The following is a 16,271-nucleotide window of genomic DNA, read 5'->3' as shown; positions in this document are numbered from 1 at the left end:
AAAAAAAGATGGGGAGCTACTGGGACATCTTTGGAGACACAGATATTCCCTGCTAAAAGGTTGTGGTTGCCTTGAGCTGGTACAGAAGCACAAACAAAATGTACAACATTTCTAGCCTACTTCTTTGGCTAAGCTTTAGTTCTCCTTTAAAACAAAACAAGGAAAAAAATGCCTCCTGCATGTATAACAGGTATGTTCTGGCCACAGGATTTCCCCTGCCTGCTTCTGTTTGTTGAGATGTGTATAGAAAGGGCTAGTCACCCATATAACCTATTTTTATTCTTTGGCTGGGGAATCTCTTATCTACATGTTAGGTATAACATGGAATATACATCATTGCCCAATTTTTCCTGAGGCTAATAGTCAGCGGCTCAGACAATTTCAACCTGAGCAGGATTTGTCTTCTGGGCATAGAATAGGAGCAGAAGATTGTTCAGCCTGTCATGGATACTTAGTGTAATGTTCTGTATAAGCCCAAGGTGAAACGTCTCTGGAGCGCTGACAATTGCCCGGCCAAGAGAAATACAGATGAATTTTAGCACCTGCTCCAAAATACTCTGTACCTACTCCTAAAACTTCCATATAAATTTTAGAACAACCTCCCCAGGAATACTAGCATCTGCTCCAGAACCTCACCATGATTGATAGTGTTTGCTTCTTCTGATGAATTCTGGCACCTTCTCCTATGAGCTCCCAGTCAACTCTCCCATCTATTCCCAGGACCTCCTAATATAGCTCTCCCCCTCCCCACTGAACATCCCCATGAATTCTAGCACCTACTCCAGAACATCCCCATAAATTCTACCATCTTGAATTCTAGAACCTGCTACCAGAACCTCATGATAAGTTTCGGCACCTGCCCTCGGAACCTTACCATGAATTTTAGCACCTGCCTCAAGAATCTTATCATGAATTCTACCAGGTCCTCCAAAACCTTACTGTGAATTATAGCACATGCACCCAGAACTACACAGAATACAGTGAAATCTAGCACCTGCCCGCAGCACCTTACCATGACTTCTAGAGCCCGCACCCAACAATCTGCTCCCAAATTTTAGCACCTTCTCCCAGAAGCTTACCGTGAATTCTATCCTTTCCTTGGAAACTTAATTCTATAAAAAATGCAATAGTAGGATAAGAATAAACTGCATTGGGTATAGACTAGCTTTCTACAGTGAAAAAAAAGATTTTATAAAAATAAGGACAGCTCTCCCTTTCCTAATGCATCTTGATCCAGATACTGGCCTAGGGGCTGGAGACAGAAAATAGGACACTATTTCCATATAGAATCTTCCAACCTTGTGCTAATAAATTTAATTTAAATGGCACATGAAAAAGTTCAGTGGATAAAAAACATCCAGGGCTTCTATTCTATCGGTTATTCTTCCTAAAATATTTAATAAAGAAAGAGACTTGGCTTTGCTGTGTACTTGAACCTATATAAATAAACTGTATGTGCTTATACTTATATACAGACACCTAATGCATCATAAAACACCCACCACTACCCCTACTATTCATACAGTAGAACACCCCTTTTTACATTTTCAGGGGACCAGAGAAAAAAAACTAAAATCTGTGGAAATTTAAAATTAGGGAAATGTGTTAAAGCAAGTTATTCTTTGTGTATATAAAAGGATTTAAGCACAGGAATCAGTTTCACATTGAAATATACGATTTACTATGTTAAACATTGCAGCAATACCTTTCAGTCAAATGCACAACCTAAAGCAATAAGTGATCGGTGCATAACTGTGCAAGGTGCAGGCTAATTGACTGTTGACACAGAACCATGGCAAAACATATTGTAAACCACTTAATTTCACTAAAAATACATTCATAGAGGACCAACGGAAATTTAGGGGAACATCAAAATTTTGGTATAAAATCCAGGAAAACATGATGTAAAATCATGAAAAAGCACCAATTGAAATGTATTATAAATTAGCCGTACCACAAAAAAACAAAAAACGATGTATAATGCAGGGTATGTAAAATTGAGGTTTCACTGTACCTGTAATGCCTCTTAGTCACATTTTATAATATCTTTTACCTCTGCCAAATCTTTTCCCCCATTCCTATTCAAATCCACCCCTTCCATATCCCCTTGGCCTCTCCCCAGCCTCCCCTCCCTCTTTACATACCATCCACCCATTCTTTGGTTCTCCTTACTGATTCCCTCCCCTCTGTTCATGCTCTCCCTGGAGCGTAATGAAAGCTGACATTATATCAAACATTGTAAAGACTTTCATTTGATGAAGATCATTCGCCAACACACAAACCTATTAACCAGCAGAAAAAATACCCATCTTGGTGTGAGTGCGTGCTGTGTATATCTGAGTGGGATTCACCTCCAGCCAATACAATGATTATGGGTCATAATTACACGCTGCTCCTTTAGCTTTCAGTCTGGGTGAACTTAGACCCAAGGTTAAAGTCAAGGACAAATATGCAAGGCTAATGCACTAATCTTCTTCCCATGCATCTTTCTGCGACAAATGAGATAGAATATTCCCTTACTTCTGCTTGTGGCTGTCCCCCTTATTTTATTGTTTGACACAAAGTCACCCAGACACCCTAAATACACATAATACAATCTGACTGTTCACTTTCCTTCTGTTCCCTGAATCAGTGGAATTCTTTGCCTTCTACATTTCGTTCCGCTATTTAGCAGAGGATCAAGACTGAAAGTGAATAAAATAACATGGGTCAAGGGCAATTCATTTATTATCCTCTCTAACGTGGCAACGATTGTTTTTTTATATTAGATGATACATCCCCCCATTTAGCTGTGCTCTAAATGCGCCCGTTTCACCAGGCTTGTCCTTAGTGTCCTTATTTAAAGCACAAAGTGCAATTACTGAATTATTTGCACCCCTTCAAAGCCTTCCCACTGTTAGTGGGTGTTGGCTGTCATATTTTAAGAAAATATATAGGCTAGTGGCTTAAATAGAAGTTACTTGGCACATGAAATAATTTTAGTGCACCTTTAAATACAATATTTTTTATGAGTATAAGAGAAATTAAAACCTCCTTTCAGTCAGTGTCCAACTGGAACCCCCAACATCGCAGGGTCTGCTTTCTTTTTACTTACATGACTATTGTAGGCTTTACACCATGACACCTTAAACTAGCTATAAATGTCTAGATTTGCAAGGGAAGAATGGCCAGCTTCAACCATACTTTTTGACCTTCTAAACATGTATGCAGGTCATGGGCCATTTCAACAGAAAATGCTGATATTCAGATCAGATTAGAGAAGATTGGAGATGTTTGCAAATTTGAATTCTGATCATTTAACTTGTTGGCTCAAATGCAAGTCGATTGGATACAAAAAAGAGAATTGGTCCATGTATGGCCAGCTTTCCTGTATATAGTTATAGTATTACTAGCAGCTCCTTCCCAGAACGAAGCCCATTCTCTATGCCAGTGATCCCCAACCAGTGGCTCACAAGCAACATGTTGCTCACCAACCTGTTGGATGTTGCTCACAGTGGCTCTCAGTGGCCTCAAAGCAGGTACTTATTTTTGAATTCTTGGCTTAAAGGGAAATGTTGGCTGCATAACACCATATGTACTGCCAAACTGAGCCTGCCAGCTGCCAGTCCAAATAGGGGCTACCAATAGCCAATCACAGCCTGCATTTAGCACCCCCAGGAACATGTTGCATGATTGTGTTGCTCCCAAACTCCTTTTACATTTGAATGTGGCTCACTGGAAAAAAAGGTTGCACATAACTGCAGCTCTCTGAGGCTCAACAAAAGGCAGCTCTGTGTCTGGCTTCTGTTTTGAGACACCTTCTGGTTCTCTGTCTCGCTGCCTTCTTAACTCTCAAACTCAACACATGCCACTGTCAATGGAATTCACGATTCTGTCTTATCAGAATATTTGCTCCCAAGCCGAACTTCAAACGTACCTGAAAGCTCACAGCTTCAAGGACATTTACAGCAACACCTCCATCTTATAGTTAAAGAGAGAGTATGTATCTGGTGCTGGGTTGCACACTTAACTACAGGACTGGGATCCATTCTGCAAAATGTTTTGAGCTGTGGTATTCGGGATTTGGTAATGTGGAGCACCATTATCTTATGGCTCAATATGTATTTTCCCATTGATCCACTGATATGGGCTAAAACATTTATGTGCAATGGCAAGAGTTGAATCTGCTCACCACTGTGGACATATAAGAGAGCACAATATCTATTTTTTCTCTGCCACCGTTTTTTCCCCATTTTTTTTGCCAACTGCACTGTACAAATATCCGCAGGCCTCTGCTCTCTCTTTCGGAGTGCAGCGATCTGTGGAATGTGATTTAAATGGAATACTGATGTATGGTGTTTTTTTCCCAAAAATTAAAAAAACAAACAAAAGTATGTTAAAAGTCTAAAGTCATTTATTAGGGCAAAAAGTGGCCTAACGCATTTCGTGCCTGTTGGGGCACTTACTCGCAGCTTTTGAGTAAGTGCCCCAACTGCCACAAAATCCGTTAGTCCAGTTTTGGTCCTAATAAATGACTTTATACTTTTAACATACTTTTATTTTTTGGAAAAAACACTATTCATCTGTATTCTGCAATGTGATTTACACTCTTGGATTGGGGTGGATTGTGGGATTCCCTTGGACTATTACTTTAAATACAGACTGCTTAATATACAAGGTATGGTGCCCCGCTTTTATTTAAACTTCACTATGGACTAAATATGTACCTCTCATCAGTTTTTTTTCTGTTAAATGGAATACTGCCTGCATTAGGCAGTGCTCCATTCAAGAGAGGTGGGTGGGGGAAGGCACCTAGGTGTTCTCCCCTTCAACCCCCTACCTTGCATGTCACCCTGAGGCTCTCAGTGCAGAGAGCAGTGTTCATGGAGATACAAGTGCTTAGGGAATGAGAGTTAGCTCTTGAGCTCTTGCTCCCCCGTGGGTTGTAAATGACTTTTTATGGGTAATGACACTGCTCCTATTTCAGAGGTTTCTGAATAATGGGACCCTACGATAATTCCGAGACCCTACAGATTATAAAATCTCGAGAGCACGGTACTCTGCAGCTCATTCCAATCCATGGTCACTGTAGGTAAATGTGTTCCTAATCCTGTTTGATACAGCTAAGTAATTTATAGGATTAATAAATCCTTTTGCTTTGAACTGAAATGAAGACATTTAGCAACTAAGAAAAAGCTGAGCGTTAGAGTGCACCCTGGATATGTAATTAACAGTATAAATAAAGTACAAAGCCACTACAAGCCTTTTAATGGCTGTATTTATATTACTTTTTGATATAACACAATTATCTTGTATGTACATTCCTGTCACAAACCCGGCGACAGCGAGGGGCTCTTCGTTGTGGAAAAGTTCTGCCATAAGAAAGCACCGACTTGAAATGAAATATGTTACATATCACACAGGGAGATTAAATTGTACTAAGAAGCAGAGGAGGGGGGATTAAAACTGCTAACATCAAAGGTACAGACAATTTTACACATGTTAGATTAATCATGCCTGAAACGGGACAGCCAAGAGATAGCGATTAAAATGGCAAATACATACTCACTGGTGAATATTCACGAGATGTTAATATATCAGTACAGTCGGGAGGTTTATCCTAATACAAGATTAATAAACTTGCTCGCGGGGCAAAGCTGCAGTGCAGGAAAATACCCACAAATCATAGGCTTTATCTCATCTTCTACAGAACGGTCTGTGCACTTATGGGTGGGTCACTTGAACACATTTTTCCTTTATATTTGTGTAATGAAAATGTGTCTGTAGCAGTTTCTATTCTTCTAAGACATTGTTGGTGGCATTAAATACTATTCAGCCACAAGAGTGTTAGTGAGGTTGGGCACTGATGTTGGGGATCAGGACTGGCTCTTGGTCAATGTCTGTGTTTATCCCCCAGGTGTTCCAATGGGTTGAGGTCAGTTGGTCAGGCCTCTGTGCAGGGCAGTCATGTTCTTCCACTCCAACCTCAGCAAACCAAATCTGTAGGAACTTTGCTTGTGCATTATTGTTGGAACCAAAAAGAGAACTTTCCCCAAAGTAGGGAGCATGGAATTCTCAAGATTGTCATGGGAAAAAATGTTTTTTTTCAAAATGCACCAGTTAATAGTGCTGCTCCAGCAGAATTCTTTCTTTTTTTTAAAAGTGCAAACAGATTTTTTTATATTTAATTTTGACATGGGGCTAGACATATTGTCAGTTTCCAAGCTGCCCCCAGTCATGTGACTTGTGCTCTGATAAACTTCAGTCGCTCTTTGCTGCTGTACTGCAAGTTGGAGAGATATCACCCCTCCCCCCCAGCAGGCTAACACAGAACAATGGGAAGGTAACCAGATAGCAGATCACTGACACAAGATAACAGCTGCCTGGTAGATTTAAGAACAGCACTCAATAGTAAAATCCAGGTCCCACTGCGACACAGTAAAATCAATGTCCCACTGTGACTCCTTCAGTTACATTGAGGAGAAACAACAGCCTGTCAGAAAGTAGTTCCATCCTAAAGTGCTGGCTCTTTCTGAAAGCACATGACCAGGCAAAATGACCTGAGATGGCTGCCTACGCACCAATATTACAACTACAAAAAATACACTTGCTTGTTCAGGAATGAAGTTGCTTTCAATGGCACCAGGGGCCCACCAGGAGCCTAAACCATAGAAATCAGCCCCAAACCACTCTTTACACTGGGATTACAAACTTTACACAGGTAGTTTTCTCCTGGCCTCTTACAAACACAGACATTCCATTAAATTGTCAGGTGGTGAAATGCCACTTATGACTCTTGACCGTGTATTTCCATTGCTCCAGAATCCAATGGAAGAGACCTCCCAGCTAATGCTTGGCATTCCATATGGTGATGTTAGGTTTGTTTGCTTCTGAACACTCTAAAAACACTTCTAAAAACATGGTATGAGCCCAGCAGAGAGTGTTCTACTTGAGGACATGTTCAAATACTGGATAAACTATATGATTAAACTAAGGGGGAACCATGGAACCACATTTTGCACCAAGCCCCATTGGCCTCTAAAAAAACATTTTATTTTGAGGTAGGCATTGACAGAGACGTGTGATCAGTGTCCTAACTATCTGGGTGCCTCCAGGAAACTGCACCCTGTTCTGTCCCCTCCCCAGAAGACTGCAGGGAGGTAGTTACTCCAGCTGTGCCCAAACATGGCAAATGCCAAACAAAGCACCAAGAGAAACTACATGTTAAACCTGCTTATACATATGGTTTGTGTGGTTACACCATAAAGACCAGCATAGGTATATACATGTACCAAACAATACATTTAACTTTGCAAACCCTGTGCCTAGACTGGGTTCTTATATATATTATAGTGCATATATGCTGGAGAGCGGCAAAATTGCCCAGCACTGCTCTACAGGAAGATCCAAAGCCAAGAACAGTCATAAAGCCTCACTAATGCCTCACCTCGACCCCTAAATGCACTTTAGATACATATATACAGTGTATGGAAAGGGGAGAGAGGATTCCGTCAGCAGCCGACAAAAGCTGAAGTCATTTCATGCATTTTACGTAGAGAACAGTAATGTGATATGAAGTCTCCTACCTAGTCAAGTCTTGTTAAAGATATTAAGTGCAACATTTCCCTGTAGGCATAGTTTCCACTTAATTAACTTATTATAATTTATACTATCTCCTTTGACTATTGTTTTTGCTCTGCGTAATTGCAATCTTCTGGTTCGCATTTTTTTTCTTATTCCAACTCCCATGAGAACCCTCATTATATGATGCAATGATGCAAAAGAGGTGTAAACACACAGAGGTAGTGTCTCAATTGAGCAATAAATCATTGAGAGAAAGAAGTGCTAATGCCGCCAAAGCATGAAAGTACATTTGCATGGTAAATATGCCTCACGCCACAAGTCAGTTCTTTTTTTTTTTTTTTTGTTTGGCTAAAATCTGGTATATTCATGAGCAAACTGTTATGATAGTGATGTGCCTGACTTGTCACACAAATTGCTGAGCAGATTGCTCTGTACAAACCACTTCCATATGGGGTTTTGGTGAGTAACTACCCAGGTACTTGCATAACAAGCAGCATACCAGGCAGCCTCCATTTTGAATTCAGAGCAGCCACCATTGCTCAGAAACAAAAGTCTTTATGCATATTCTTTCCTGTACTCAGCCAGTTGTCTCTCCTGCTCTCAGGCAGGCACCAATACAACATATCCTAAAAAAAACTGTACATGCGAATATTAATCTTTAATTGCAAGAAACAGAATCTATAAATATTATACAGCACTGAGACACTGACCAATAGCCAGTGGAGTAACTAGAGTGCACTGGGCCCCCCTGCAAAAAGATCTTCTTCAAAAAATTCCCATCCTCCTGCCCACTTCCTGTGGCTAGTAATGTATCTCAGCAAAGACTGCAACCCGCTTGAATTTAGCACTCGCTTTATATAAGCTATTTTTTTATATATACTTATTTTTAAGAAGACATAATATCTTATCTGATGGTGTGTATGTATGGGATGTTGCCCCTTTAATTGTATCTGCATTGTATTTTTAGGTAGCTCAAAAACAAACTAATGTGCAAATGCGTAAGGATTTTTAGCAAGCCCAGAATAATGATCCAGAGATTGCCTGATACCACATGTGGTTTGGTTTATTTCCCATGCAATGTTTCTCCAGCACTTTCACAAATAATTAACCTTGCCCTGTTATTCCTCTTGTAAAGAATCAGGGTGTCCCTTTGTTCCTTGATGACAGCAGACAATTTTAAGGGGACCCGTCACCCCAAAAAATTATCCATAATCCTATTTTATCACATCAGTCAAGCAAAATGAACTTTAATTACACTATATTAATTATTTGCATCTTGTTTCCTTCAGTCTGGGAATTCATAATTATAGTAAGCAGGCAGGGGCCATTGTTGTTAAGACAAGCCTTGTATCATCTCAGAATCTTGTTTGTGCACCAGAATGGGGACCCGATGTCCATCCCCATGCACTGGCTACACAATTAAATGGTGATTAAAATGGGGAAATGTGAGGAGAGCAGTGACATCTAGGAAGTGCTGAATGGAAAGTGAAAGTAATTGTCTGCCCCGCCTCTATGCCCAGGGCATAGAGGAGGGGCAGACAATATTTGATTGACAGCTGAGATGTTTGAGCTTACAACAGATAGGAATGCTCTAATAGAAAATAGAAATTGGATTTCATGTTTAATTTGAAAAGGACACACAGGGAGCATAGGGCAGGGAGAGTATGGCACACACAGGGAGCATAGGGCAGGTAGAATACAGCAGGAGACAGCGAACCCTATAGGTACCATTACAGTAACCCAATGCTGGTGCCCCTCCAGCAGTTTGTATGAGTGTGAACAGGTGAACAATGTGGGTAGTTTCAGTCTGGGGCTGAGAAGTACAGGGCTTTAGGGGTGTGGACAATAGAGGTGTTACAGGTGTGAACAATGCAGGAGTTTACTGTCTGAATTTGAGCTGTAAACAATGCAGGGGGCAGTTAATCTCAGTACTGATAACTTTTAAAGCTCTCACAAGGTAAACGGTCAGAGCAGGTTGACTTTCATGTGGGGGGCCACACAAGGGGATTTCACGGCTACAATAGGTTGGATAGTGTCACACTAATACATAGTATTAAAAGGTACCAACATAGTAACCCTTTTGCAAATAATCAATAGGCAGCATTTACATTGTTATGTGCAAACACAAAATTGGCTGGTTTGGGGTACTAGACCAGCGCAAACGTTGTGCCTTTTTTTATTGGAAGTACATTAAATGACTAGTTTGGAATTCTATATCATTTGTTTAAAATGTGATGTTTCTAATTAAATGATTCTTGTTTGTAGGGCTTTCTGACCCAAATCATGGACACAGGGGGGAACAAATTAAAAAGAAGGAATTTGTCAATGTGGGTGAGCTACAGGTAGGGTTGGGGTGTGTTAAAGTGGTTCACAAAATAGGGAGGATATCAAAACAATAGGAAGAAGGAAATGAAGAAGAAAGTCTTGGATTTATTCAGGGGGATTTGAGAGCATCCGTAGACTAATTCGAAAGCAGACAATGAAGTGAGCAGTAGTTCCATTTTACAGGGGGAATGGAGTGGGATAGAGAAGAGGGAGTGAAGCAGAATGTGAGAAGTGCAACTTTCTGCAAAAAATGGAATGGATCAGAGTGGAAAGAGTGTGAGAGGAAGGACAGGAAGCACATGTGTATAGCAGGAATAGAAAGAATTAGAAAGGAGGAGTAGAGGGTGCAGACAAATTCAGGAAAACTCATCGGAAGCACTAGAACAAGAAGGAGGTAAGTAGTAAAAAATGGAACAATAAAGGAAGAAGTAGGATAGGAATAAGGTGACAAATGGAGAAATACATTGGGAATGGAGCAGATCAGAAAGGAGAAGGTGTCACAGGAAAGAGGTGAGTAGATGTAAATGTATAGGAAGAAACAAGGGTGGAGTAGACAGGAGGGACAGGAACTAGGGATGCACCGAATCCAGGATTCGGTTCGGGATTCTGCCAGGATTCAGCCTTTTTCCACAGGATTCGGCCGAATCCTTCTTCCTGGCAGAACCAAATCAGAATTTACATATGCAAATTAGGGGTGGGGAGGGAAATTGCGTGACCTTTTGTCTCAAAACAAGGAAGTAAAAATGATTTCCCCTTCCCACCCCTAATTTGCAATTAGGAATCGGTTCGGTATTCGGCCGAATCTTTCGCGAAGGATTCGGGGGTTCGGCTGAATCCTAAATAGTGGATTCGGTGCATCCCTGTCAGGAACACAAAAAGTGAGTATGGGGGAAATTGAGTGTTCCTAAGAAAAGAGGATCAGGAAAATGCAGAGGAGAAAAGCGAGGTTAATGAAGAAGGAATAGAGGAGGAGGTGAATAGTGCAAGGGTACAATGGAATAGAATGGCGAGGGGCAGATAGATGTCAGGTGAATAGTATAGGAGAAAAGAGAATAAATTAGATACAATAAAGCAATATCATGGGACAGGTAAAAGATCAGTGGTGCAAATGTGTGTGGGGCAGAGCAATGAGTGGACTAGTGGCAATGTAAAATAAGAATTGAGTAAGAGGAGGTTGTCCAGGAGGGAGTAGTTAGTTACTGCAAATAAAGGAAAGGCTGCCTTTAGTTTGCCCAGTAAAGCATAACTACTACTACTAGTAATGGTGATGAGCGAGTTGACCCCAAACCTACGGGTTTACCTGCTGGTCAGCTAGGTTTAGGTCAAGAAAGTGAGCACCAGGTTCAGGTGCTAAAGGGTGGTGGGTAAAGATTCAAGCAGGACCCCTCCCCTATGGTGATGTAATAGTGTTGATCTCACCAATTTATGAGTCAAGAGGGGAGTCAAATGTGTGTAGAAAAAGAGTCTAGAAGAGGACTATGGGCTGAGATGGGTGCAGTTTGTGAAGTAGCTGGTCACGGTCAGGTTTGTGTTGAAAGCTTTAGACATTAGCTGGGCCTAATAATCTGTAGCATTGCTTTACCCAATAATGGGCTTCAGTAAGGCACTAAAACACAAACAAATACAAGAAGACTTGCAATAAGTGTGACATGGAATACACATATTTGTAATGTGGCACCATTACAGTAGCTGTATATGCATAGGTAGCACGTTAAACTGACAAACAAATCTGCCGTGCCTTCTTCTCTAGCACCACAGGCCATCATAGAGAAATATAGAGTCATGAGCAAGCAGGAGCAACCCCTTACCATTATGCACCCCTCCTTACTGCAATGAAGTAATCAGAGTGATTAGGAGAAGCTAAGCAGGGGGTGCAATCAGTGGAAAGGGGACAGAAGGGTGTGCAGTGAGTGTGAAGTTGTGAGCTATGTCGCAAGTTACACCTCTCAGCCATCTGTCTGTGCCGGGTAGTGAGGGAACACAAGCAAAAAAAAAGCTGGCTGCATCCACTTTATGGCTTGAGAGGGCAAGCTGGACATCTGGATCCAGCCACAATAATGTGGCAGCACAACCTGCCTCTCAAAGGTACTTTAACAGAACACGGGCCTTTAACAGAACACAGGGCTACAGCAATGAGGCACCCAGGGCCTGAGTGGGTATAAGACCCCAGTGCAAAATAGAAAAAGATGGAGTGGGGATGGGAGAAAGGAAAAATAATAGGAGATGAGTATTTCACGGAGCAGAAAATTAGATGTTTGTGGGACCATCCAGCAAATGAGCCAAATATGTGACTGACTAATGAGGGGGAGAGAAAACGGGGACAAACATCAGCAACAGCTCTTGTACCTCTGCTTATTAATGGTCTTGTTACAGGTCTGTGCTCCTGGGATGCAGGTGGAGAACCAACCTTATGTTTTGAATAGAACATCTGAAATATCCCCCCAAAATGCAAACATGAAGTCTCAGATATTAACTCTTATCAATTCAGAATGGTCAACCACCCCACCCCCCGGCCTGTCTTACAGAAGGGCAGGGGTTAGATCTCAAATTCAGGTCCCTTAGTGAGAAAAATATCTTCAATTAACACTTTATTCTATAACATTATTTGTCATTCATATTCATGTAAAATCTGCAGCCCTCTTGAAACTGTTGGACTGGTTCAGTAACAGCTTGAGGACCACAGGTTGGCCAATGCCTTCTATGTTTACTGTTGCTCCTATTGTTCTGCTTTAGACACTCTCATTCATCTCTCTCCCCCATCTATCCGGCACACCTAAGCTGTGCATGTCAAATTCAGCCAGTGAGGGGCTTGCGCTACTCAGTGCCCTTCACCTCCTGTTTGTTATTATGTCTGAGCGCTGACATTGGGCAACTAAAAATGAGATGAAAATTACCTCATTCACTTTCATTAGGGTTGGCAGGAGCAAGGGAGAGGGAGAAATAGAGAGGGGGAGAGGAGCTGACCAAGGGAGAGGCAGAAAAAGAAAAACTAAGGATGATGGGCACAGAAGGTGGGGAAGCGAAGAAGGAAAGGGGTGGAATGAGCATGCAGGGCACAGGATGGCAGGAAGGGAAAGGAAAAGCAGGTTAGACACAGATTGCAGAAGATAAAGAAATTAATAGAACTGTGAAGAAAATAGAGCATAAGAGACAGGACAGATACATAGGGGCAGATTCACTAAAGGGCGAAGTGACTAACGCTGGCGTCATGACGTCATTTGGGCACCTTGCCAATTTACTAACGGTAGCTGGCGTAAATTCGCTGGCGTAATTTTGCCAAGGAGATAGATTCTGGCGCAACTTCGCACTCTAACGCCAGGCGAATTTACAGTCTGGCGAAAGAGCGTTACTACGCAAATTCACTAAGTTTTTGATTTTACTGACCCTTACCAGCCAAATGCTGCTGGAAAAGACTGGGTTCAGCCAAATTCTGCTGGAAAAGAAAAGGATTCAGCTAAATGCTGCTGGAAAAGACTGGATTCAAACAAATTCTGCTGGAAAAGACTGGATTCAGACAGATTCTTACTGGAAAAGGCTGGATTCGGTGCATCCATTAATAATTTATAGAGTACATTTATATTTCAGCTTTACATCAACACCAGGATAGCTATTAATAAATGGCATAATAATAGCCCTCCACCCCAACAAGTTGCACAAGGTGCACAAGGTCACAGTCTCCTGTCCCACTAAAGCCTTGTCCCTGCATTGCCAAAGGTTAATAATAAAGCAGAATAGGTATGGCACATACCCTGATGTTATCCTGCCAGCGATGAGCCTTCTGGAACTTCTCTGCAGCCTCAGCCAGTCTCTGTGGGACAATGAAAGACAATAGTATTAACTACAACAGGGTTAACACTTCATTAAGCATTCGGTGAAAGTAATAGCATAATATTACATCCTAAATTCATAAATAAATAATGACGAAGACATTGGTATAGGCATCTCCCACCTCTGGCTCAGGATCAGCTCCAGTGCCTGTCAGTGTGAGGGACGCTGGGAGCTAAAAAGTCACAGGCCGTCGATCTCTGCCTTACAGTAGCGCTGACAAACCAATTTTGCCCAAGTTAAGTACTCACGATCCACAAGCACTCAAGGGTTTCTGCTTAATGGGCCTCTTAGTCTAACCTCCCAGTGGTAATCCAAGCTCGGCTAACTGATTAATTAAATGCTCTCTGGAAAATGTCTGACAACCCTTCCCTGCTGGTCGATTGCAAATCCTGAATTTAGGCACCTTTGTCCCCTCGTAACAGTGTTACAGATGGAACCCTGAGCAACACCAAGCTTAATACATAACTCAGATTAATACAGCGTTTAATACTCCCTGGGAGTAATACTATTTCATACATAGGTATATAAATATATATACAGTATCACAGCACGGAAAATCCATTAGCTAGCCATACACTGCAATAGATCTCCCATAAATTAAGTGCACTAATGGACCTTACAGATTTATACAGAGATATAAATGCAGATAACACAGATGGGAGTTATGCAGCCCTACATACCAAGTAGCATTTAGAAGCACTGCAGAATTAAAGGGGATCTAATCCCAAAAATGAATTGACAACAGCTCATTCAGGGTGCTTATCTAAGTATTTTTGCAATTTACACTCATTTTCTATTTATAGCAGTTTCTGAGATATTAGCAGTTTAGACCAGGATTCTGAAGGCAAGAGAGATGGCAACCCGGAGTATAAATTAGTGCATAGAAAGTGCAAGAAAGTTATGGTTGTTGACAATAACCTTCAAAGAGAGTTGCTGAACTGAAAGTCTGGTGTTAGTAGTCTCAAACTGCTAATCTCAGAAACCACTAAAATTAGAAGATGAAATAGAAGATGCTGCATGAATATATTCATATAACACTCATTTTTCCTGGGTGTTCCCAATTAAAGGTGTGATCTGGCCAATCTAATCTGGCAAGCCAGACAAAGCAAATCCTGAATGAAACCAGGAGAGTTGAAGGGGTGCCACAACTAAAACTGCATATTGCTGCTGGACATGGGAGAGAATACAGCATCCCTAGAAACTAAAACAGAGGCCGTTAGAGTTCAGCAAATGGTATGGCAGCTCACACTCATGCAGATACCAAAATGTTTACTAGCGTATGCTGCACTTATGTGTTGCATGCAAGTTATGACACCAGTGCACACACATGCAAGAACATATGCTATTCTCTGTACTCACAAGGGGTTATTTAGAGATCCCTGGAGTACAAGTGCAAGAATAAGTGCCTCCTGCTCTGTACTCACTGTCATTAAAAAGTGCACAGAGGAGATCATACTTGACAATAAAGAAACATAAGGCAGCATAGGTTATCACAATACAGTTAAACAAACTGATGAAAGTAAATCCATCTTATAAACAGGGAATAATATCCCTTTAATCAGCTAGATTGCTTGATCCAGCGAGCCATTCTGAGTTCCATTTTGTTGCCTCTTTCATAATACAAATAAAAGCAGTACAACACACTGAGACATGGAGCGGGTTCTGAATAATGTAGAGTATTTCAATAAGAGCAAAGAGAAAGCCACAAGAGCTGTGATTTCTCCCTTATACACAATTAGATGCAGACATCACAGGAACAACAGCGTTGGCCCCAGCAAAGTCTCATTGTGCTTCCAAGAAAAACAGATTAATAATATATCACTTCCAAATTGCTATATTTCTAATCCACAGAAGAAAGGGAAATAACTGGAGCCAAAGCATAGGTGGAGAGTGCACAGAATAGGGAAGGTGTGGCACACTAGATGATATTGAACTTCAACTCCCAGGACCCACCCTGACAGCAGGACTCACAATAAAAGAGAATGAGGCTGCTATTGTACAGAAACACTAGGGGGTATATTTATCAAAGAGTGAAGTTAGAGATCACCACTGCCCAATACAATGTAATTCCGCCACTCTCCATTCATTTCTATGTTGGCGCTCTATAAATACATGTTAATAATAATAATAATAATAATAATAATAATTTCTATAGCATTTTTATCAAAGGTTGAACTCTCACTATCACCCAATGATAAATATGCTTTTAAAAATCCAAAAAACAGTAGAGAGTGGCGTAATTTCCCTCTAGTCGACTGCAGTGATCTCTAACTTCACTATTTGATAAATAGGAGCATTATATTGATCATTTATGGATAAAGAGATGCTCTGGTCAAAGTTACAGCTCAGGAAAAGTAAACAGGTAAATAGATTCATTTTCACAGCAGTTTGACCACATGAGGGCACTGTTTCATTAGAGTCCATGAATAGTATTTCATATACACTGACATGCTCCCACTCAAGTGAATAGATGGAACAACTGATGTATTGCTAGTTTCATGCTTTAGCAGCATATACCAATAGAGATATATCAGTATCAGTGCTGGAGTATATTA

At 41.1% G+C, this 16,271-nt stretch overlaps 1 protein-coding gene across 2 annotated transcripts in view; it reads right to left on the bottom strand.

The window, feature by feature from the left end:
• cacna2d2.L (calcium voltage-gated channel auxiliary subunit alpha2delta 2 L homeolog) overlaps nucleotides 1-16,271 on the bottom strand; it is a 189,508-nt gene that overhangs the window by 46,205 nt on the left and 127,032 nt on the right. For both annotated transcript variants that reach the window (XM_041590779.1, XM_041590780.1), the window contains exon 4: nucleotides 13,637-13,696. In XM_041590779.1, the coding sequence (XP_041446713.1) occupies nucleotides 13,637-13,696 (60 nt within the window). The remainder of the gene's footprint in view (nucleotides 1-13,636; nucleotides 13,697-16,271) is intronic.

Source organism: Xenopus laevis, chromosome 4L (assembly GCF_017654675.1).
Source record: "Xenopus laevis strain J_2021 chromosome 4L, Xenopus_laevis_v10.1, whole genome shotgun sequence".
NCBI lineage: Eukaryota > Metazoa > Chordata > Amphibia > Anura > Pipidae > Xenopus > Xenopus laevis.
This window is presented reverse-complemented; position numbering and strand designations above follow the sequence as displayed.